This window comes from Lacerta agilis, chromosome 4, assembly GCF_009819535.1.
Source record: "Lacerta agilis isolate rLacAgi1 chromosome 4, rLacAgi1.pri, whole genome shotgun sequence".
NCBI classification, from domain to species: Eukaryota; Metazoa; Chordata; class Lepidosauria; order Squamata; family Lacertidae; genus Lacerta; species Lacerta agilis.
In genome coordinates, this window is record NC_046315.1 from 63,396,637 (window position 1) to 63,421,390 (window position 24,754).

The window sequence follows — 24,754 nt, forward strand, 5'->3', positions numbered from 1 at the left end:
CTCATTGTTTATGATTAATCTGGCTGTTTGTTTGTTGTAAATACTCTTTATCCCGTTCAAAAATTTTTCTCCAATTTTCCACCTTTCCAGATTTTTCACCATAAAATTCCAGGAAATGCTGTCAAAAGCTTTCTCGGCGTCCACCAACAGCATTGCAATTTTTTTACTAGGGTTTAACTCTACATATTCCCATAGATTGATTATTGTTCTGGTATTATCTTTAATTTGTCTCTCGGGGAGGAAGCCTACTTGATCTTTATCTATCACCCTTTTTAATAATCTTTTTAATCTGTTTGCCAATACCCCTGTAAAGATTTTGTAGTCTATATTTAGCAGCGATATCGGTCTGAAGTTTTTTGTTAATTTCAAATCAGCGCCTTGCTTAGGAATTAAAGTTATCAAGGCTTCTTGCCAGGAATTAGGAATCTTCTTTTTTTGCAAGATCTCATCCAATATAACCTTTAACTTTGGTATTATTATCTCTTTAAATCTTTTGTAATATATTACTGGAATTCCGTCCGGGCCGGGAGATTTTCCTGTTTCCATTTTATTTATTACCTCCTCTATCTCTTCAATCCCGATTTCTGCATTTAACATGTTATATTCCTCCTCCTTAATTTCTGGCAATTCTTTCCCCTGTAGATAGTTTTGCATTTCCCTTTCTTCCTCCCCTTTGTCCTGATATAAATTTTTATAATACCTCCAGAATTTTGTCTTAATTTGTTCCGGGTCTGTTAACTCCACCTCTCCATCCAATATTTTATTTATCACCCTATTTACTTGTCTTTCTTTCGCTAGCCATGATAACATTCTCCCTGGTTTATTAGCCTGTTCGAAATATCTTTGTTTAGTCCAGAGAATCTTCCTTTCTACCTCTTTATTTATCAAATCTGAGAGGTGGGATTGCAAATTCCTGATGCTCGATCTTAATTCTTCACTCTTCGGATTTTTAACCAATTCCAATTCCTTATCTCTTATTTGCTTATTCATTTCTATAATGTTGTTATTCTTCTCTTTCCTGATTTCTTTCATCTGTTGAATCCCAAATCCCCTCATGTAAGCTTTACTGGTGTCCCAAATCACCATATTATCCGTTATTGGATTTTCATTTATTGCAAAAAATTCCTTTAATGTCTCTTTTGCTTTATTCACTCTTGCCTCCTCCCGCCAAAGTTCTTCATTCATCCTCCATCTCCCACTTGTACGTTTCCTAAATTTCATCTCTATCGAGACTGGATTGTGATCGGAGATGGATTTATTTAAAATTTCAGTTTTTCCCACATTCAACATTAATTTTTTTGAGACCCAGATAGCGTCAATCCTCCCTCCAGATTTATGTGCTTCCGAGTAGAAGGTGATATCTCTGGCACATGGGTTTTTGGTTCTCCATGTATCATGTAAATTTAAATTAGTGACCAAATTAAAAAAAGATAGTGGAAGTTTACCAGAGTTGGTTATTTTCTCCCTGTCCGTTCTGTCCAGGTCATTAGATATTACACCGTTCTGGTCTCCCATAAATATTATATCCTCCCCTGCAAAATCCCAGAGTTTTTCCTCCAGGTTCCTGTAAAATTCCTCTTTCCTATTATTGGGAGCGTAGAAACCGACCAACACAATTTTTCCAGCTTCCGATTGTATCTCTACAATTAATATTCTTCCTTCCTCATCTTTAAATAATAACTGAGGTTGTAACCCTGGATTAATATACATCACTACGCCTCTTTTTTTCTCTACCCCCGCTGCTATAAATTCCTTTCCCAACCTTACATTCTTTAAGACCCTTGTATGAATTTGGGAAATATGGGTTTCTTGTAAGCAAATGATGTCCCATTTTCGCTTTTTCAATATACATTCCACCCTATTCCTCTTTAGCTTACTGTTTAGACCGTTTACGTTCCATGATACACATTTCAACGACATGACTATAACTCTATCTTTATTCTCCTTTTATGTAATTAATAAGAAAACTCTAAAGAAAAAAGAAAAGGAGGGAGAAAAAAAAATGAAAATTAAAGGGAAGGGAAAAGGGGGGAAAGGGCACAAAAAACAAAACAAAACAGAACAAGACAGAAAAAAAGAGAATCCACGGCGCCCAAATTGCAGAAGGGCGACGTCAGTTTAAAAATAATGCTTTCCCTGGTCCAATTGCGATTTAGTCAGTCGGAAGAAACCAGGGGAGGTCAAGTTGAGCTTAGTCCTCCGTTGTTCCGACCACCGCTTTCCTCGTCGTTTCAGTCGTTTGGGATGCTCTTTTCTGGTCGTTTCTCTCCACCCAGTTCCTCCCAATATTTCCTCCAGAAGATTTCGGTGTCGTCTACAGATTTAAAGAGTCTTCTTCTTTCCTTAAAAGTAAACGAGAGTCCCTCCGGGAACTCCCATCTGAACAGAATTCCATTTTTCCTCAATGCTGATGTTATAAACTTATAATTCTCCCTCTTTTTGAGCAGACGGGTCGGAATTTCTTTCATTATTTCTATCGTATTTCCATACATTTGAAGAGGTTCTGCTCTTCCTTTTAGCAAGAGCTTGTCTCTCAACAGTCTTGAATTTAGGAAGATGAGGCAGTCCCCTGGACCTTTCCTGATTTTGGTTTTATTCACTTTTATTCTGAAGATTTTTTCTATGTCCAATATCAGCTCTTCTTCTGCCACTTTCAACCACTCCGCTATTGCTTTTATGATTATTCCTGAAATATCTTCATCTCGATTTTCTTTAATGCCCCTCAGGCGGAGAATCATCTCCTTCTGCCTCATCTCAAGAACAGCTAAAACGTCCAAAGTTTCTTCATGTATCCTCTTTAATTCATCTAGTTCCAATCTATCTTTTTCTTGGTGTCTTTTAATTTCCTTTTGTTCTGACTGTGTCTTTTTAATGTTCTCTTCTTGTTTTTGCAGCTTCTCTTTAACCTCTTGCACCGTTGCATCTAGTTCCGTCTGTTTAGCTGTCATTTGGTTCACTTGGCCTGATAATTCCAGGATTAGGCTTGAGTTTTTCTCAATCTTACTTCCCATTAGCTCCATCTTTCCATCCAGCGTTTTGATATTCCCATCCAGCATTGTTAATTTGTCGCCTATATTTTTCTCCATTCTCTCCATAACTGTCATTAGCTCTTTCATCTCCATACTAGTGTCGTTTTCTATAATCGAATTCCTCCGTTGATGACCTAAAGCTGCTGCGTAGCTACTGGATACTGTTGTTTTTTTAGTTCCCATTGGTATATCGCTGCAGCTTATAATTTTTCAGTTCCTTTATTACTTTAACTTTATGATATTAGCTTGCTACAACACCCGTTTCCTTCTTTTTATAGGGAGTTCCCTTTGGGGATATTGCTTAGCAGCTGTCCATATCCACTCCTTATTTTCTTAAGTGTTGATTTCCCCCGTAGTTCTTGGGGCGACCACTGGGTGGCGTAAGTTCAGATAGTTGCTTTGTTTCCAGCTGCAGTTTTGTTTATGGCCGCTTGAGGTCGCGCTTCTCTCTCTTTCTCTTGCCTCCCTCCTTCCTTCCCTTACGGTCTGCTTTCCAGCACCTCTTTGTCTCCTCCTTCCGCTTTCTCGTTCGTCTCCCTTCCTCCTACGATGGCGGCCCTTCCGCTGACTCAGCTTTCTCGAAGCATTCCGGTAATTAGAAAGGTTGTTAATTGTCTCACTCGCTCTTTCTCAGGGTAAAAAAGCTTGAGTTTGTATGTTTGCACGCTCTTCACCTTCCCGCTCCCCCTTTAGCGGTTTCCTCTCTTTCACTTTATCTTGCGTGCTTTGTTGGTTTCCGTTTATACCCTCCCGATATCGTTCAATCCGCAGGGGGATAGTTTACGATACTTTCGCTACAGTCTTAGTTGTTTTATGACAGGTATTTCACGTTGTATCACAGCCCCCCTTGCTGTTACTGTCCGTTTCCGCCTTGCAAATTCCCCACGTCCTCTCCCTCCGATATCGCCCCTTTGTTCCGGGGCTACGCTATTGTTTATTTATGTATTTAGTTCTTCTATATTCGGGGGAGTTTGTTCTTTGCAGTCTGTATTTTAATGGGGGAAAGTTCGGCGCCGCTTTGCCGAGGTTTGGGGCGTGTGTGTTGCAGAGGGGTTTATGCCCGTTTGCACGGCGGTCTCCCGGTTAAATCTTTCGCGCCCTTACAAGGTTTGTTTTTTTTTGGGCAGGAGACCCCAAATCGTGCCGCCGTGGGCTTCTGCCCCCAGAATCCCCCCCTGGGGTCGGTTGACTCACGCTTCGTCGCCCGTTTTCGCCTCTATGCAACACTGGTCCGCCTCGAGATAGCAGGAGCGCGGATCCCCACCCGGCACTAAGCACGCCGTCCCGGAAGTCCTATGATGGCGTATCCTGATGTGGAGTGCACCCTGCTCCAAAGTGTCATTCCTACCACTTTAATCAGGCATACCTGAATGTAATATCTATGCATTGCAAATAGCTTGCCATGAGCCTGAGCTGTTCCAAAGGCTTTGTGTACAAAAAAAACACCTGTCCCCGAGATGTACGTAGGCTTCATTCCTAGAAAGTTCCACCATAACCCAATTCCTTTTCTCTGTTTTCTCCACGTCCCCCGCCTCCTCCTTTACTTAGTGACCTAGATTGCTTCGAAGAGGAAAGGGTTCGAGCTGGGGGAATGGAGCACAGAAGCACTTTGCCTGTGCTGAGTAGCAAAGAAAGGCAGTGAAAGGCTGAAGAGAGATGGGAGGGTGTTTCCCTAAATGGATTTCCCCTCTAACCCCTCCTTCCAAGTGAGGAGTAGGGTAAAAATGGATTGTCTACTTGCATGTGCATTGCGTCCATGTGCAATAGATACACACACACACACACGCATATGTGCCTTTCTGTGCCGGTGGGAATCTCCCATCTGAAAAAAACACTGTATTCCGCAAAGAACAAATCCCTCTGCAACTCATCCGCTCTAATGCGCTGTGACAGAATACACTGAGAAGTACCGCAACATGCTTATCTATTAATATATGTTTGAAACAATCAATAATGCATGTGCTGCGATACTCGCTCTCTGCGCTTGGTCCTGATACATGCAGAAGCAAATCTGTCTGGAGAAACAGCTTAGTAAGCAAAATGGAGGGGGGGAGCACACCAGTATAGGAAAGCTCCAGCATAATTCCCAAGACGGTTGAAGGTTTCCTGGTTTGTATGCATAAAACTGCAGCATTTTCATTTTCCCTCACAAAGGCCAGCACAAATGAACCCCAGAGCACATGTATATATATACTCCCGCCCTCTTTATATTCTTCAAGCGATTGGAGCGATCCCTTCCCATCATCCCTTCCTTCCTTAAGAAATTTGAAGCTGTCATTTTAAGTGGCAGGTTTTTGCTTTGTTATGTAACAGAGAGGCAAGAAACCCACATAAACTCCACGAAGAGACTTTGATCATGCAGAGGAATTGAAAGCAACTTCTTTCAGGTCCTGGCTTACTAGTGACAACCAGCAAGAGATCAAATACAAATGTTGGCACAAACAAGGAACAAGGGAACAAAACAGGCCTTTCCCAAAGCAAAGGCTGTAAAAGAATTTCAGCAAGGTCACCATGGTGTCAGAGCTCTCTCCAGTTTTATTGGACTACAAGTGGATAACAAGGTAACTGCCTACAGAGAAAGCCTTCTATTGTTGCTCTACTTCTGTGGCTAAGCAGACTAGCTGGGAATTAGTTGACTTACAAAATATGATGCTTGCCTCCTACACCAATGAACCTTTCTTCTAAAGCAGCAGAGAAATGGAAACACACACCCCAATGAAATAAGGAAAGAAGCATGCAATTCACACACCAACTGTTTCTTCTGCAGCATGTTTTCCCTCACAGCCAAAGCTAGGTAAGGGGAAGGAACTCATTCTGCTTGCACTGTAAATTTGCACTGATTTGCAAATTCCCAACTCAACGTGTGAACTGAGACACAGCTATCCTTTGAAATTCAAACTCCTCCAAAATTTGGCGATGCAATTCTCTAACCAAAATAGTGCACATAAATGCATGTTGTAGTGAAAAGAACTTACAAAGCTACCCTGTACTGGGGAAAATAGCTTGTGAATGTTCATTTATTGGGTAAAATTACACAACAAAAAACATATCAGGAGAAATGCATGTGAAAGGGAGGATGCTGAAATTAAGGGTGGAAAAATGAGAAACTGGCAGAAACCTAAACTTAAAGATTTGTCCATCCATCCCTAGCCAATGCCAGTCCAAAATACAAGAATGCTCTAGCATACATTCAGTGCTGTGAGCATTCACTGAAGATACAGCAAGTTGATAAAAGTTTTGGATGGCTGTGGATGACTGTGTCATATATTTGCAGACTTACTGCCAGCATCTAAACCTGAACTTTGATGCGTTATAAGTTGTACATGTTTAATACATAACTAAGAGTATAATGCCTTCTGTAGTCAGTTGGTCTTCTACCATGTGTTTCTAGGGTTCAGTCATATTACATTTCAGGAGTGTCCAATATCATCTTATGTTCAGGAAACTTCACATGAAGAGACAGTCACAAGATTTGGCAACAATACAGTGTGGCAAAAAAAAATGTTTTGTTTTTTCCCCCCTTTGAGAAATCCTTGCAATATATAAATTACAAAAGTTACTTGACTCCCTAAAGGGAACCAGGCAGAGGACCAGACAGAAAGCCTTCTTGGTAGTGGCGCCCTCCCTGTGGAACACCCTCCCTTCAGATGTCAAGGAGATAAAGAACTACATAACTTTTAGAAGACACCGGAAGGCAGCCCTGTATCGGGAAGTTTTAAATATTTTACTATGTTTTATATATCCTGTAAGCCAGTGTTTTTCAACCACTGTTCCGCGGCACACTAGTGTGCCGCGAGATGTTGCCTGGTGTTCCGTGGGGAAAATTCGAAAGATTTGTTTTTTTAAATGTCAAATTTCCGCGGCGAGCGGGTTCCGTCGGGGCACCATTTAGCCTCTCTGGGGCATCGCCCTCCTCCGGCCAGCAGCGTGTCCGTCCGTCCAGAGGGCCGAATGGCTTCTCTCTGCCTCGCCGGCCAGCGCACCCACCCGCCGGGGGACTCTCTCTTCTTCACCCCCCCTCCCCGCTTCGGGCTGCGCAGGGACACAGTGTGAAAAGACACACAAAAGGGAGGAGAGGGCTGCGGCTGCGGCCAGGGTCCGACAGGACAGGCGAGGGGGAGGAGGCGGGGGCGCGAGGGGCTCCCCAGCCCTACTTTCGGTGCCTCTTCATTGGCCTTTGGCTGGACCCGGGCGGCGGGGGGGGGGAGCCAGCCCTCCGTCCCCTCCCCCGCGCAGGCACCTGAGGTCAGCCTCGCCAAGCGCCCGCCTGAGAGGAGGAGCAGGGGGCGCTGGAGCCGGCGCGGGGGGGGAGGAGGCTGCCGGCGGGTTCTCCCGGGGGATCCCCTCGCTGCCTCTACACCGGCGCGGCTGTGGGGAGGACGGGGGCCCGGTGGGAACAGGCAGCGCTCCTTGATGCGCGCCCTCCTGAACGGGCTTCTCGCCCCGAGGATTCTGTGCAGCGCTGCCCGGCCCGACAGGGCTGCATAGAAGAGCTTCCAGCGCCAGGAGCAGCTGGGCGGAGGGGCTTCCCGCCAGCCATGGCGAAGCGCCTCGCAGCCCGTGCAATAAGGGAACAAGATCCCCCAAGAGCCAGCGGCCTGTTGCAACCTGAGCGCAGGGAGAAGGCCTGTCTCTCCCGGGGCTGCGGCCCCCCCAGCCCCCAACATCTCGCTCGCTGCGCTGCTCCTGCCCAAAGTAGACCGTCAAATGCGGGGGGGGGGTGGGGGTTGCTGAGGGACCCCAAGGAGAGCTTCGTGGGGGCTGCCGGGGTCCCAGAGTAGAAGAAAGGCGGCAGATAAAGGGCAAAACATGCCCCTCCAAGCACTATTAACCCGTTGTTGCCTTCCTATTTGTCGTCTATTATAATGATGGCTTGGGGCAGGGCAATATGTATTTGAAGAGCCTGCCAAACTCAGCTTTCTTTTCTACTTATCTATTTATGGCTGTCCTCCTAGCTCTGATTTTGGTGAATTGCTGCTATAACTGGAGATCTCTCAGCATCAGTGCTGTGTGTGGCCAGCATAAAACTCATTGGCATTCTTTCGTAGCAAATATTCGACTCTTTCATTTCCTCTTGTTTAATTCCATAAGAAAACTGGGCTGCTGGATCAGACCAAAGGTCTGCCCCCCTCCTGTATCCTGTTCTCACAGTAGCCCAATGGGAATAAGCTTGAAAGCAGGGCATGTGCTCCCAACATGCTGCCTCCTATGTGAGGTAGATTTGTGTTTATTTGATTCCTATTCAAGAGAATTAGTTTATATATAGTCAATATAGGCACAGAGTTAAATTTTTTAACATTTTCTCATGGTGGTGTGCCTCGTGATTTTTTTCATGAAACAAGTGTGCCTTTGCCCAAAAAAGGTTGAAAAACACTGCTGTAAGCCACCCAGAGTGGCTGGGGAAACCCAGCGAGTTGGGCAGGGTATTAATAATAATAATAATAATAATAATAATAATAATAATAATAATAGCATTTGAAATTCAGCTACTTCAGAGCTTCAGCAAACAATCTCTATTCCTGAACTTTGTATTGAAGGCACTGCCGCCAAGAATGGCATGGCAATCTGTGTTCAGCACTTATCACACTTCTTGGCATCTCTGTTAAGTCTGCCAACAAGGAGGGCAATTATGGTCGGCTGAGATTCATAATGAGGATGTTGTTCATTAAGTATTAGAGGGAGACAACCCAGTCATTTTTAACAACTACGGAGCCATTAAGCGGTATACCTGTACATTTATTAGAGCAGTAGAGCCCAAAGCACAGCAAATTACAAAAGTTGCCATACTCTTGCAAAAAGACAATGAAATGATTAGTGAACTTGTATCAGAGACTTGTAGCCAAAAATGATTTGGCTGGCACTGGTCCTGACCCAGTCTGTGGACCACCCATTAGCCACTCCAAGTCTAAATTATGGTACTTGGGTGAAGTTCCTTATGATCGGGAACCCTGATAAGGAAGGGCTCCCAGTTGCAGGAAGGTTTGTCACTGTGCTCTTCCAAATGCACTTAGAAATCCATTTCATACATTCCTAGTTGACTCAGGAAGCTTGGGAGCAGAGTGAATTGTAGACATTTGCTCCCCCTCTCGAATACTCTATTTTGAATGTCTCTGGAACGAAGACCTGAGATTTTAAAATTAAGTTTTAATTGATGGGAATAAGAATCAGAAATAGGAGTAAGAACCAGATTGATCCATTTGAAAGGTATCCCTTTCCCCTTCACCCTGACTTGGGTGAGAGGACGGGTCCCTTGTGACTCTTCCTCTGTCTTCCCATCTCTCTTTATTTCAACATTCATGGCCTGCTTCTTTGGATGTTGACTTAGCAGCGCATCCCACCGTCTTCAACGGCACTTGCTCCCAATTGGAGAAGTACATAGGACTGAAACCTTAAGTATGCAACCCAAAATTGGATGCGTTTCTAAAATGCTCTCACTCTTCGGGTATTTCTTTGTGATGGATTTTCAGTTTTCATTGACGTGATAACCACAGACCACAAATTAATTTGTTCCAGCTCGCTCCACTTAGCAAAGATTCCATACATCCTATGTCAGGGATGGGGAACCACTTTCTGCCCAATAGTCCCTTTCCCTTCTGGACAACCTTGTGAGGTGGAACATGCCAGTGGTGGGTAAGTATGATCAGAGGCAAAAATGGACTAAGCAATTCATGCCAATTTTACCTCTGTACACTAAGCTAATTTTTACCCCTCTTTAGTCTCCTTGCAGGCAAGCACAAAGCATTATGGGAGTTCAGGGGCACATTGCAATCAGCCAGAAACACTCAGGGGAGGGTGCAAAGCAGGAAAGGTGATGGGCGTGGCCTGGGGAGAAGGGGTGTGGCCTAAGGAATGTCCCGAGGGCTGCATCTGGGCCTGAGATCCCCCATCCCTGCTTTATGGCATATGCATCTGATAGTGAAGGATGGGTAACAAATTTAATCATGATAAGATGTGCTGTGGTCAGGGCCAATGATCCCATTTTGCTGTTTGAGGCATACCAGGAAGTGCTGGCGGCTGCTGCCTGTGGTGCTGGCAGAGAAGCGATGCCGGCACTGGCACTGATTTCAGGGGAGATCTTGCAAGATCTTGCCAGAAATCGGCACAGAGGTAGCCTCACCCCACCAAATGGCTGTGGTAGCCTATGGTATATGGCCACAAGCAGGAAAATACAAAGAAGGAATAAATTCATTTGTCCTTTGCTCATCATTCTTTTGTGTGTTTCCAGACTTTAAGCATTGTGCCACACCCTGGAAACCAGAAGCATGAAATCACAGAGAGAGAGGGAAAAGTTTATTTCTGCAGCCCCAATAATACAGGCACAATTTATAATGCCAAACCCTTGAATGCTTACAATATATCAAATGGCAGGACGTATCTCTGCTTTCCATGTTGCGCATGCCACCTTTTCATTCATAAAAGACAAGTCGTATCTTTAATCACTCTGCCAGAATAACAGCACTTGATTGCTCGCGTTATCAAACACTATTGGAAAAGTCTAGATAAAGAAGGCTGGGCAACCCCAGCCTATTAGTATTCCACAGACAGCCACCTCCTCGTAACCGAGAGTCATTGGTATCCCAGCAACCCTTAACTTTTCATTCTCCCTGGATTGCCGGATCTTTATCAAAATATAATTACATCCCTCATTTGGAAGATAAATTTTGATAGCCTGTGCCATGCCAAAATAAATAAAATCTGCGAGTGCTAAGATTCCACGGTGACAAACACCTGCATGTATCAAGGCACTTAGGCGGCCTCCTACCTTGTGGAAAGATTTGTTTGGTCTGCGGCATCTCCCACCTTCGCATCAATGGCTGAGGTTAAATGTTCAAATGTGGTTAGAACGTAAGAAGAAGAAGAGCCCTGTGGCAACAAGCCGAAGGTCGGCCCAGTCTAGCATCCAGTTCCCAACTGCAGCAAGCCAGAGGACTCTGGGATGCCTGCAGCAGGGCAGGGAGGAAGCAGGCCTTCTCCCACTTTCCACCCCACTACCATTCCAAGGTATACTGCTTCTGAACCTGAAGGATCCATTTTCCTATCAGGGTAAAATCCCATGATAGAGCCGACATCCATTTATTTGATAAAACTCAGGAAATGCCTCAGTTTGGAAACACAGAGTCACAGAGTTGGAAGGGACTGTGAAGGGACATCAAATCCAACCCCCAGCAATGCAGGAATCTTTTGCCCAATGTGGGGCTCGAACTCATGACCCTAGGATTAAGAGTCTTATGTTCTACCAATTGAACTAACCCCCGATAATTTAAAATAAATAGTAGTAGTATGCAGTTTTACATTTACTGGAGGCAAGCAGTGCTATGTTTCTAGAAAAAGAGGTGCCAGAACTCACCATGAACACCTCCCTCGTTCTCTTAGAATGGCAACAATGCCCACCTGAGACGTGCTGGAACTGAGTTCTGGCGAGTTCCGATTTAAAGAAAAAGCCTTGGAAGCAAGTGATTCTGCACTTGACAGGCATGTGAGAGACACTGCAAAGTGTAACAGAACTTTACAATTTTATTTTGTGACCTGCTGCGTAACTCAGAATAACTTAAAAGAGGCTAGTTCTTGAGTACACCAAAAAGTACTGCAGTACAGGCAGCAACTGTTTTAGGCGTGTCTGATAAGTGCATGACCATGCACGCATCATGCTGAACCTGGAAGCGACCCAAAAACGTAACAGAAAGGGGCGGGATGGGCAGGAGACAGAATGGGGCTTTTGCGGGCTTTTTCAATGGTGTTTCAAATATACGCAATTTCACTTAAACGTGCCGTGCCTTGGAATGTAACCCCCAGGTAAATTGGGAGTTGCCTGTACTTTATGGGGAAGAAACATAGGAAAGATGGTCGAGTCACACCATCAGTCAATCTAGCTCAGAAATACCTACACTCACCAGCAGTGGCACTGCATGGTTTCAGACAGGGGACATTTCCAGCCACGTTTGGAGATGCCGGGGATTGAACTTGAGACCTTCTGCATGCAAAGCAGATGCTCCATCGCTGTCTTAATGCCTTTTCCCACCTACTCATACCAGTAGTGGCAGGCAAGTTGGGTAGCGCTGCTCACCTGGCTTCCCAACACTGCACATCACTGCTGGTTACCTAGAGGGAAAGGGGTAAGGCCCTCAGTTACTGGCAATCACCTCCATGCTGGGAAGCAGGTAAGCAATGTGCTCCACCCTGATCTACCAACTGCTACCTTTTGCCTCTAACAAAAAACAAAAACAAAAAGCCAACCAGTCAGGTGACAACGATACTTCAGTATCTCCATAACTAATTAGGTTCCTAAAATACATGCAAGACATTCCCCCTTCCTAGGCAGCAATGGTGCTTATGCTGGGATTCAGCTTTAGCTACCACAGACATTTACAATGCAAAAGCTGAGGTAGAAAAGGAGGAGGGAAGGAGGGAGAGACAAATGCATCCTGACAACTGGGACATTTGGAGGTTGGAGTTTTCCCTGGGGCCGGCACTCTGAAAAACATGGCAGTCCTGGCTGAAACAGGGCCATTGGAGGGCAAGTTGTGGAACCGTAAATGTGAATATAGCAGTCAATCCTGCCCTTCTTATGCCATTAGTAAAGGTAAAGGGTAAAGGGACCCCTGACCATTAGGTCCAGTCGTGTCCGACTCTGGGGTTGTAGTGCTGATCTCGCGTTACTGGCCAAGGGAGCTAGTGTACAGCTTCCAGGTCATGTGGCCAGCATGACTAAGCCGCTTCTAGTGAACCAGAGCAGTGCACGGAAACGCCGTTTACCTTCCCGCCGGAGCGGTATCTATTTATCTACTTGCACTTTGACGTGCTTTCGAACTGCTAGGTTGGTGACACTAATTTAAGATTAGGAATGTTCAAGAGGCATTGCCTGTGGACAGGTAAAATAATAACTAGCAAACTATATTGTGTGAAGTGCACTAGGATGATTCAGAGACTAGATTGAGTTTAATCTCTGGTTGGTTTAAGCATGCCTTTCTCTGCTAGCTGTGACTGGCAGCATTTGGCTTACATTCCAAAATGGATTAACAACATACCTGCTGGATCAGGCCAAAGGTCCACCTTGCCGAGCATCCTGTTGTCCCCATGGCCAACCAGATGCCCATGGGGAGCTCATAGGCAGGACCTGAATCACTTGTGATTCCCAGCAACTGACATTCAGGAGCATGCACCTTCTGATATTGTAGGTAAAAGATACAGACATCACTATGAAAAAAAATCCACTGCTCATCAATGCTGTGCTACCTTGCTGTGTGTTGTTGAACCATAGGGCCATCGCTTGGGGTAGAGCATTTGGTTCCAGGTTCAATCCCTGGCATCACCAGGTAGGGTTACAAACATCCCTTTGCTGAAATCCTTGACAGCTGCTGCCAGCCTGTGTAGACCAGTGTTTCTTAATCCTGGGTCTCCAGCTGTGGCTGGACTGCAATGCTCCTAATCCCTAGCAAGCAGGACCAGTGATCAGAGATGATGGGAGCTGTAGTCCAACAACAGCTGGAGACCCAGGTTTGAGAGACATTGAGCTAAATGGACCATTGGTCTGACTCAGTGTAAGGCAGCTTATGTTTCTATGAAATCACACATACACCATGGAGAGCTGTATGTGTGATGGGGGGGGGGCAACAAGTGTAAACACAAAATACAAACGTTGATATGGTAACGAGCATGCAAATCTATCCTAAGTGCCATGTTCTGTCCCAATACCAGATCCCATGGAGAAGGCAGCTCAGAGGTTGCAGGACCATGGATAGCTCCAAGTGAGCAACTTGACCCAACAAAGGTTGAGAGCAAGATTGAGCCTTTTTAAGCATTTGCCTCCAGATTACCCCTCCTGGCTCTGCCCCCTCATGGCTTCCCAAAATATGCTCCTATGCTGTGTTCCACAAACTGGGCCAAGGTTTGCACCCACTGAATTCAAGTTATGTTGGATTATTCCCAATTCACAGAAAAAATAAAAGTTAATTGTCCATATTTTTTTTTTCAGTTTTACATTATTAGAACCATTTGTCGAACTAGGTTTCAGCCAATTCCATCTGTGGGAGTTGTTGTGTCATCATTGCTAACACACAGATATTTTTTGTAAGCAGCCGTTCAACATATTTCATTGTAGCCCAATAAGTCTAAGCACTGACATCAGGGGCCAAAATAGTGGCCAGTGTCACAGAGCAGGAGTAAATATTTCAGGCGCTACTGAAGTATGAGATCATATTCTACGCTATTAATACAGGGTGGGATTCAATGAATCAGTCCATCAGCTTGCTTAATGGGCCTTTCCCACATCCCAGCACTGCAGTGGGAAACATTGGGTTCCTCAGCCTCCTGGACTCCCACAGCAGACTCAGAACCCGGCACCTAGTCTGGCTCCTTAGCTAGAGACTCTGCAGCCTCCGACTTCAAGTCTTAATTGCTGCTGGACTCTGGGTCACAACACTAAGGTTTCAATACCAAGCCATCTTTCCCTGGGTTAGCAATTCTCGTGATGTGAAGTAACATTTAGGCAACTTTTTGTTGGGTCTAAATGTGCAGAATAAGGTCCACCCCTGGCAAAAACAATGATAATTAATTTGTCAGATGGAATTCAGTGGGATTCATGACCATTACAGACATTGCACTGAATGTGTTGGACTGAAGTGACAGAATTCAGACTATACTACCACCGATAGGTGGTTTATTTTTTTCAATGCTTGGCCATATTAAAAAACATCAACCAATGTCCCTACATGCAATGAGCTGGCACCTCTGGCACCTAAGTTAAACCTTTCTCCCTGATAGGCTATTTTCCATCTCACAAGTTTGGGGGTTTCTTTTTTACAGGAGGGAGCACTGCAAAACATATCTGTCCTGAAGTGGTTCAGTCCTCAGGCGACTTCAACTTATCATGTGTAATGCACATAGCTCATCCAAGCAAACTTGTTCAAGAGCTGGCAATAAGCCTTCTATTGGTGTCCCCAGAAACCTTCCTGAATATCACTACAAAAACAATCCATGTTTCTTCTGCAAGACTGTTAATCACGTGGGCAACTATGGTATTTCAAGGTATAGAAAATATGCAGTGTCTTTTAACCAATTTCTAAATATGTATTGCTCCTGCACTGCCCATTCGCAAGGACCTGAACCTGGAATGACTTCTTTCTTTGCAGATACTCAGCTGAGGTTACTCTGAGCAGCCAATGAGCACATCCTAGTACTTGGTTTCCTATTTCTTTTCCAGCCTTGAGCTTTTGTACTTTTCTGAGTTTCTCACCAATATGTTCCACTGAGCATCCTCAGTTGCTGCTGCAACACCAATCACAGGAGAGAGAGAGAGAGAGAGATATTACTCAATATAAACCCCACCCCACTCTGCATACGATCCTTTTTATCAACAGGATCATGAAGGAGCAGATCTACAATATTAGTATCATGAATGTCAAGTAGCAAGAACTCTGTATCATCAATGCTAAAAATAACTGAAACAGCAAGAACAGGGAGGGTTGGGGAAAACTGCTACCTGAAACCCAGTCAGTGTCAACAATACTGAGCTAGAGGGACCAATGGGCTCATCTGGTATAAGAAATACCCAATGCCCAAGGGATATTTCCCCCCTACAGGCGACTGTGCAGTGTCATATTTGTGAGAGAACATTGCCTAGTGTTTCCTGTACTCTTCCACCACAGCCAGATTAACTATTCCATATGCCACGTCCACAATGCTTGTCAACCTAATTTATGAATGTAATAATACAGATCATTTATAAACTAGAGGTATGAAGATCACAAGGAAGTCAAAGTCTATTTAACTATAGATAGCATTTGGTGGGGGTGGGGGTGGGGAATTGCATTATAGAGGTAGAACCCACTGAGGTTGCCCCTTCATTCATTCCCACACGCGATTCTGCCCTCTGCCATTCAATCACCATGCAGCCACACTTGCCCCTTCTTATTGCTTCCATTATACTCAGCAAATGGCAACACAGGTGCCTCTGTAGAACAGGAACCTGAAAGCTAAGCCGTGAACAGACCATTTAAAATAAAAATAAAAATACTGTTCTATCTTCCAAGGGCAACTGAGGATATGAGAAGGGAACGATTAGGGGGCATCCACTCCCTGTCATACAATGCACCACACTGCAGAAAGAAGAGTTTGCTGTGATACGAGCCTCTAACATTATCATAATCACTGCAAAGCCAGCCTTTTTACTGAGCATGTTTACTGGTGGCAATGAATTTCACAACCCTCTCCAGTATTTTGCATCCTGGATAAGTGGTGAGGATTTGTCAATCACAATCACCATTTCTTACTGTGCTCGTAATTTTTCTCTGTGCCTTTTGCATTCCTGTGAAGGAAACACACACACACACACACACACACACACACACCTCAAAAGCCCATCCTAACTTCTTAGCTGCTGCCATCATAAATGGACTGGCATTTTCTGTATCATATATATCAGCAACACAACACAAATCCAAATGGGTTCTATGAGTCAGCTCTGTGCCTTTGCAGAGTAAGAAGCAAACAGATCTAGCCCTCAGCAGGAGGAGCAGAGAGGATTCAAGCACTAGTTTTGCAAATCATAATTGGGCTTATAGGGCAGGCATTAGCAGCTCTTGTGTCAGACCAAATAGTGTAAAATAAAAACAAACCACTAAAAATGGAGAATCGGCCAAAGTAGCAGAAGTATTGCAAAGACCAGCACCACTTAGTAACTGCCCACCATCTTGGCTCAATCATTCCACCATGTATGACACCCCCCCCCCCCCTTACAATGACCTTAGCAGAAACTACTGCATGAACATTGCATTTTATTTTTAGGTGCAAGCACTCAGAAAATCCCAGGTGTGTGGCTGAATGGCCAAAGGGCAGCCTCACCTTCAATACCCTTTTATGGAAGGGCTGGGGAGAGAAGCAGGCTCTGGGGAAAGGGGCCAGCATGGATAGTAGTACTCATTTAGGTTATTAGAATAGTTCTATAAGGACACACACATAAAAAAATACATTTTCCTTTCTTATTTGTGAATCCTTTTTTTTAAAAGTCAGATTTAGTGCCATTCCTTTGAGCTTTTAATACCCAAATAATTTCCCTTCCATCTGCAATTTGAAAAGTACAGCCTTGTTCCCATGCCAGAGATCTCTCGGTGTCTGACAGCTTCTGCATCTCCATACCTTGCTGGTAAGCATAAATGCTGCATACTAAACTCTTACAGCCAGTGGCAGTGATTCATACAGAAAGGAGCAACACATTACTACGACTGCTAAGATAAAGCTTACAATACAATGCAAGACAAATTTTTTTACAGAAGCCACAAGCAAACAAAGTCACATTGCAATTATAAAATAAAATAAAATAAAATATTTGATTTAACCAGAATAAAAGGATTAGAAGGAGTGGATTAACATAGGAAATAAAATGTATTACCATTGGGGAAACTCCTGCTCATTTACCGGTAGATTCTCCAGCCAATGCATAGAGTCACCCAGAGATTGCAGCTTTTCCTTTTAACTTCATTCCCCAACTGTGTAAGGAATTGGTTAAAAATGACGTCACTGCTGATCTACTCACTCCCTTTCCTAGTCCTCACCCCCATTCACTTGCCAAAAGAGCTGAAGCTGCTACACTTATCATCCCGAGTTGGCCAATGAAACACGACTATCCAAGTTCCTGGTTCTGCATCGGGCCATGTCAGTGCAGTACTGCAAGTGCATCTCTGTTAAGTCTCCTGCAGCATCATTTTGCTAAAATGCACTGTCAAGAGGCCCCAGAAACATCCAGAGATGTCTTAAGAAATCCTATTTGTCCCAATCTTAGATTATGCCACACCAACACAGATTATGCCGCACCAAATTCTTCATTAAACAGCAGTGAGAGAAAAACACCTTGCCTGGATTCTGCCCGTGTGTGTTTATTTAACACACTTTTATTTCCTCTCTCTGTGTGTTGTAGCTTTCTTGTATCAGAACTGCAACATACCTTCTTTTTTATCCTCCCCCCCTCTGAATACTACACCACCAATACATGATCCCAACTCTTACTATGGAACTGGGAAAAATAATAATTCTGAATGGGAGCTACCCGCGGTGAGCTCATCTATTGAATTCAAGTGATGCCAAAGTCTGAATCCCGGCAGTTTTACACAAAGACTCTAGCCTGACATAGCACTGCTTGGATTTTATAACCTTGCATTTGCTGAAAAGCGAAATGTCTCATTGTTATGCTATTGAAACCAGATTAGTTTGCTTGCCACCACAAGCTGTGCAAAGAAGCACTGGCTGCAAGCGGTGCATGGCTCCATCCAGAACATTCCTCTGGAGAATGCATAGGGTATTCAGCATTCTGGGGCTGCATTTAGCATCCCCTGCCTATCTTATCTGCCGAGAAGATGTTGCAGTAAAATCCTCTGACCAGCAAAGCTACAGGAGAGAGAAAAAGCCGGCTTGTGAGCACACTGCAGAAATACTTGGAAGCATCTCTCTTCCCCCCACCCTGCTGCTCTCCTAAGCCTTCATTCTCTAAAGCATCACTAAAGGGGACTTTCTGGGAGAGAGAGAGAGAGAGAGAGAGAACGAGAGTACCCCGATTCCATTGCTGACACTCACTGCAGAGAAGCTGGCTGCATGGCACCCTCTCTACATCCACAAAACCAGCAGCAAAGCAGGCCGGCTATAATGCAAGGCCTGCTGCATAGCTAGCTGGGCTGCTGGTTGCTATGGGCACCCATTCCACGCCCCTCCACCTCCCAAATCCATACCTGTGTGTCTTCTCCTTGGGTACCGCTGCAGCTTGCATTGGGATTTGCCCATCCACGATGTGGCCAGGCACTACCCATCCCTGATATGTCTCAGTGGCCTAATGGAGGGCAGGTGCTTGATACTGCATCCTCTCTCCCTCCCTCCCTCCCTCCCAGCAGCAGCAGCAGCAGCAGCAGCACAGTCAGAGTCAGTCAGAAGCAGCAGCAGCAGCTGTATCATTGGCAGCAAAGGGGAATCACTATATGTGTATGGGTAGCCTCAGCCTATGCAGATCTCTCTGGTATATATATATATATGTATAGATAGATAGATAGATAGATAGATAGATAGAGAGGGAGGGAGGGAGGGAGGGAGGGGGGGAGAGAGAGATAGCCCTATTCTTCTATAGCACAATTTACTGACATGGATTTGTTATGTGTACATTACTACCAGAAAACATGCATCACATTGGATATATGTTGGGAAATTTATTTTGGGAGTTCAGACTATTGGACCCACCAGGGGCCTATTATTTATTTATTTATTTACTTATTTACTTATTTATTTATTAAATTTGTACACGGCCCTCCAGTCAAAGATCACAGGGCGGTTCACAACAATGAATCTAATGGAAGCGCTGGCAGAAATCCTCATGCCTTTAGCATGCCAGGCTATCATGTGCTGGCATTCTGCTTCCATTCTAACTTGAAGGCCTGTTCTCTGCAAAGTGAGACACGAGTTGTTCCATTACCAAACTCTAAATCTGGGTGAGGGGCGGAGAGGAACCCTTCGCTGCTTTGGCATGCTGCTCAGGGTTATCCTTTTCTCTCTTTTCTACATTAAGGGCTATTGAGCCTTCAAAGTAGGCATTTCACAACTCTTTCGTCACTTGGGGACAATGGATGAAGGAACCTGTGAAGTGCAAAAACTGTATGATAAGCTTAAATAAAAACCCAGCTACCATGTCTTTCTGAATATTTCCCCCATATTCTGTCATGGTCAGGCATTTGGGATGAACACATTTGGGCTGAGAGGGGAAAGGAAGCACACACAGTCCCAACCCCTCCATATCCCTGAGGGCATTGGCTCTAATTGAAACCAGCTTGCATGGAACATAGGCTTAGAACCCTCATCTTGATCTGGAACCCCAATAAGACAGGGTTCCCAATCACAGAGATTGTTCAAAACACTCTTGGACATTCCCTTCAGAGCCTTGCTCTCAATGGAGGAAGGTCCGAAATGGAACCAGCATGCCTTGGGATGTTGGGGGCAGGGTGTGTGTGTGTGTGTGTGTTCCTACCCCCTTCCCACGTTTAATCACATGTATTCAGGGGAACATCTTAATAGGCTCAGAAGGTGGTCATGAACGGTCTGATTGCTGGGTGGAAACTATAAGGCACAAAAGGGCTGAAAATCATCTTTCCTTGAAGGGGATGGAAGGTCAATTTGGGTGAGGGGGGGAGAAATCCCCACAGAACTTCCCAGAACATATGAGAAGCCATCTATAGTCCACTGGTGGTCCAAAACTGTTGGGTGACCACATGGAATCTGTTCACTTAGGCCAATATTCTCTACCTATACAGATATGTGGACATGTCAGAAAATTTTCCCCAGGTCAGAATTTGTTGCATTCATTCATCTCATTGAGCAAGTTCCTGGAACGAAATGTAGATTTTCGGTTTTGTCTGCAGATCTATGAACATTTTTTTGGGGGGGGGGGCTGGTTTGATCACTGCACTTAACAAGGTAAATCAAAAGCTTGCTCTCTCTCCCTTGCCTTGTTTTAACATTCTAACGCTGCTTAGAACAGCTTTGAAAGTGCAGCCCCTCTGCTGTCCTAGGTAAACCACTTTTCCAAATACAGTTCAGGAAGTGACTGCACATCATTTCCTGTATACCTGCACATGCAACAGACAGCGGCCCCCATCACCTATCTGAACACCATGGGTGCATACATACATCTTTTTGTATGTACAGTGACCCTTCATACATACAGTTTTGGTTTGTGTGTGTGTGTGACTGTTTCTCTGCGCAGATTTTTAAAGGATTTCGCAAAAAGTATCCTTAAAAAAAATGCATAGAAATGGGCCACAAGATAAGCTTTTAAGATGCCCACATAAGGAAACAGGATGAGATGAGCTAGGCTACATTTGTCCACCCCTACAGATTATGTACCACACACCACCCCTGACCTCTACTATGGGGCAATGTATTTAATTCAGAATAATTTATTTTATTCTGGTCAGCACCCCCTGAAGACACCCTCCTTGTGATACTCATAACCCCCCCCCCCCCCCGTTTGTTGGTCCAATTGGTCACTGCCTTCTGCACACTTCAACATAGTAAGTACACACGAGCAAAGTGTGAAAGGAGAAGACAATGACAGTGAAGAGGAAGGCAACAATATTGTTTCCTCGTGGCACTGCCAAGGTAGTGCAATCATTATGGAGTTTGTTTTTTATTTAGGGCATTCCTGTGTAAGAGGCAACACACTCAAGAAACAGGAGCTACCACCTCACAGACACACATAGTGACATAATTACTGCAGCCCTAAAACCTTTACGCTGCTTCCTTGTAAAACATCGATTGATTTTTAACATCCTTTCTTTAGCTTTTATGGCTCTTAAGAGACTAGCCCAACATCCCTGTGAAACATCTTTCACCCTAAGCCTTTAGTCAATGTTTTGAAAAGATTGGTCTCATCCTTGTCTTGCCATTCTAACTTCAACCTTGAAAGAGGAGGAAGAAAGTGTTCATTCATCACCAGTCCATCAGCACCATATATTTAAGGCACATTTATGGAACATAGCTTCCCCAAAGAAACCTGGGAACTGTAGTTTACCTCTCACAAAGCTACAGTTCCCAGCACCATCAATAAACTAGGTTTATTTTGGCATGACTATTAAATGAGCGCAAAACTCCCCAGCTAGACAGAATAATCACACAATGATATCAGCCACACAATATGAGACTCTTCTGTTATCACCAAGATTGGCTCACACTGTATTTAACTCTAGGGTATTTCTACTGCAGTTTTCAACTGCAGTAGAAACTGCCCGAGGGCACAAACGAGTGAATATCTCCAACTTCAATGTGGATTGTGTCACTGGGAGAGGACATAAAGGTCTTGCACTTTTTGATTAGGTAATTCTAGTGTGCTGGTGACCTTGGAGAGGGTTTGCTGTCAGTATCTATAGTGGCTTCCCTTTCACTGCCTAACTCTGCATCTGAACCTTCAGGAGTTCAGCATGCAGATTAGCTGGGGGTTAAAGGGTGCCTGGCTGCACATTCACTCTCAGGGAAGAAGTAAAATGTGAACTGTGAGTGATGCAAAAAGCAAAGGGTTTCAGAAATGAAATTACAAGGGTAAGAAAACAAAGAGGAAAAGCATATGAACAAAATGTGATGGGTGGTAAATGGAAAGGGGATAACAAGCAGACCAAGGAAGTTAAAAAAAAAACAGAAACAAGAGGAAAGTTCATTTGAACATTTCAGAGCACAATTTGAAGAGTTGGTGCTGAACTTTAAAGCCCTAAACAGCCTCGCACCTGTATACCTGAAGGAGCATCTCCACCCCCATCATTCAGCCCAGATACTGAGGTCCTCCTCCAAGGGTCTTCTGGTGGTTCCCTCACTGCAAGAAGTGAAGTTATGGGGAACCAGGCAGAGGTCCTTCTCAGTAGTGGCACCCGCCCTGTGGAACGCCCTCCCATCCAATGTCAAGGAGATAAATAGCTGTATCATTTTTCAGAAGACATCTGAAGGCAGCCTTGTGTAGAGAAATTTTAAATGTTTGATGTCTTATTATGCTTTTATATATCTGTCGGAAGCAGAGTGGATGGAGCAACCCAGTCAGATGGGCAGGGTGGTACTACTACTACTACTACTACTACTACTACTAAATAAAAAATAAAAAAAATTCTTTCCAGTAGCACCTTAGAGACCAACTAAGTTTGTTCTTGGTATGAGCTTTCGTGTGCATGCACACTTCTTCAGATACACTGAAACAGAAGTCACCAGACCCTTATATATAGTGAGAGAGTGGGGAGGGGTATTACTCAGAAGGGTGGTGGGTATGGGTGATTGGCTGATAGGTGTGGAAAACCTGTTGATGACTGTTAATGACTGCAATTGGTCTTACAGGAAAAAGCAAGGGGTGAGATGGCTAAAGATAGCTTTGTCATGTACAATGAGATAAGAATCCAGTGTCTTTGTTCAGACCAGGTCTCTCCATGGTTTTAAGTTTGGTAATTAGTTGCAATTCAGCAACTTCTCTTTCCAGTATTCCAGTAATTGCAACCAATTACCAAACTTAAAACCATGGATAGACCTGGTCTGAACAAAGACATTGGATCAAAGGTACAACCAGCTGCTTAATGCCCTTCTCACCCATTACTCCACTGCATAGCCAGTAGAGGTTAGTCCGTTAGGGCAAATGAGGCACTGCTCCACCAACTTCAGTGTTGATTTTTGTGAACCCACCTGGCTTCTTACTCACAACCAGTCCAAAGGGTGGCTCTGACAATCGACTTCCTCCTCCTTAGTCTCAGTGTTGCCCTCATAGAACTCAGCAGGGGTAGAATTAGTTGGCTAATCTGTCACTGGCGCTACCACCACCTACAATTGGCCTCCTCACCTTCTGCCCTACCAGACTCAATGGGCAACAAGCCACCATTGGGTCCAGCCTGTGACATCTACCAACTCTCCTGCTTTGATTTGTATTCCTGTTATAGACTGAAAAGTATCACAATTGCTCCTACCCTGTATGTTGAAGATCCCAGGATCAATCCAGCTGGGACAACCATCAGAGTCTTTTAACAAATAAGAGAATTACACATGTGTAGTTGGCTCCTTGATTTAAAAATAAAAATAATAAATTATACAGTGTCAAAATTGTATGTGATTATGTTTCTGTTTTTATTTATGTATTAGTCAAAGCTGTCAATAAAAAGGAAGCATTAAAAAAATCATCATGTCACATTGGAGCTTTTAAACTTCTCCCTACTTTAATCAGGAATCCCTGACCTGTGTGCTACAAGAGGTATTGAAATAAGCCTTGAAAAAATAATCCTCTGTCTATTCAGCATCTGTCAGTGATTCATCCATCAGTTTATGCCCCTCAGGTTGGGAAGAGAGCATTGATCCTTCTGTCTGCCCATATATGGGCAGTGACATCATCTCAAGGGAGAGATTACGGATTCCACAGGGATTCCACAAGGAAATCCCAGAAGTACCACTCTTGCCCAGAAAGCACAGACCCACCCATCTTTGAGCTCTGATTGACACTTTAGGGAAACCAGTGGGAGGGGCCTAAGGACGCAATCTTAACTAGATTATTTCGTAGTTGCAGAGATGTTGCCTGTTCCTTTGTTCCGGGAGCTGAGAAATAAAATAAAAAAATAAAATAAAATAAAATAAAATAAAATAAAATAAAAACTGTGCATGTATATTTTTTAGTATATGATTTGAATGTGCCTTCCCATGTTAACCCTGTGCCCCAGATACATTTTTTTAAAAAATGCTGCTCTAGAAAGACTCACTGGTGATATAAATTCAGGCCTGGAGTTTGTAGATTTTGAAGGTTTCCCCACAGAATTTTCAAAGAACAAGTATAAGGCAGAAACTCGGTTAATACTAGCTTAATTATAAATCCAGAATTCTGAAAACAACACAGCTGTGAAAAGAAACAAACTTCTTGTTTCTTTTTGTTAAATAGCTGGTTGTTTATTTCAGGCCATACCCACTACTAAAGTATACAATTTGCTAATTACCACTCTCATTACAAAGACAGTCTCTGTTTATAGTGAAGTTGTTCTGGTTGGTATAAATCCCCCCCATCCTAAATTCCTTTGGGCTCTTTATAATCTGTTCCCTGGTTGGAAGGGGCTCTCCCTCTGCATGTTAGATTCAAATAATCTCCTATTCATAGACTTCTAAAAATAGATGAATTTTATTTACATTTTAAAATGGTGCTTATAATTTATACAGCACATTCGTTCCCTGAATGTTCATGTACACTACCACAGTAC

At 44.0% G+C, this 24,754-nt stretch overlaps 1 protein-coding gene across 7 annotated transcripts in view; it reads right to left on the reverse strand.

The window, feature by feature from the left end:
• The window catches only part of NHS (NHS actin remodeling regulator), a 247,255-nt gene that overhangs the window by 37,473 nt on the left and 185,028 nt on the right, over nt 1-24,754 (reverse strand). Inside the window, exon 1 of one of the 7 annotated variants that reach the window (XM_033147340.1) lies at nt 18,746-18,812. The exons of 5 other annotated variants lie outside the window; for them this stretch is intronic. In XM_033147340.1, the coding sequence (XP_033003231.1) occupies nt 18,746-18,797 (52 nt within the window). In that variant the 5' untranslated portion in view covers nt 18,798-18,812. Of the gene's footprint in view, nt 1-17,415; nt 17,453-18,745; nt 18,813-24,754 lie in introns of those variants that run through there. One more of the 7 variants, XM_033147342.1, reaches the window with a different exon arrangement.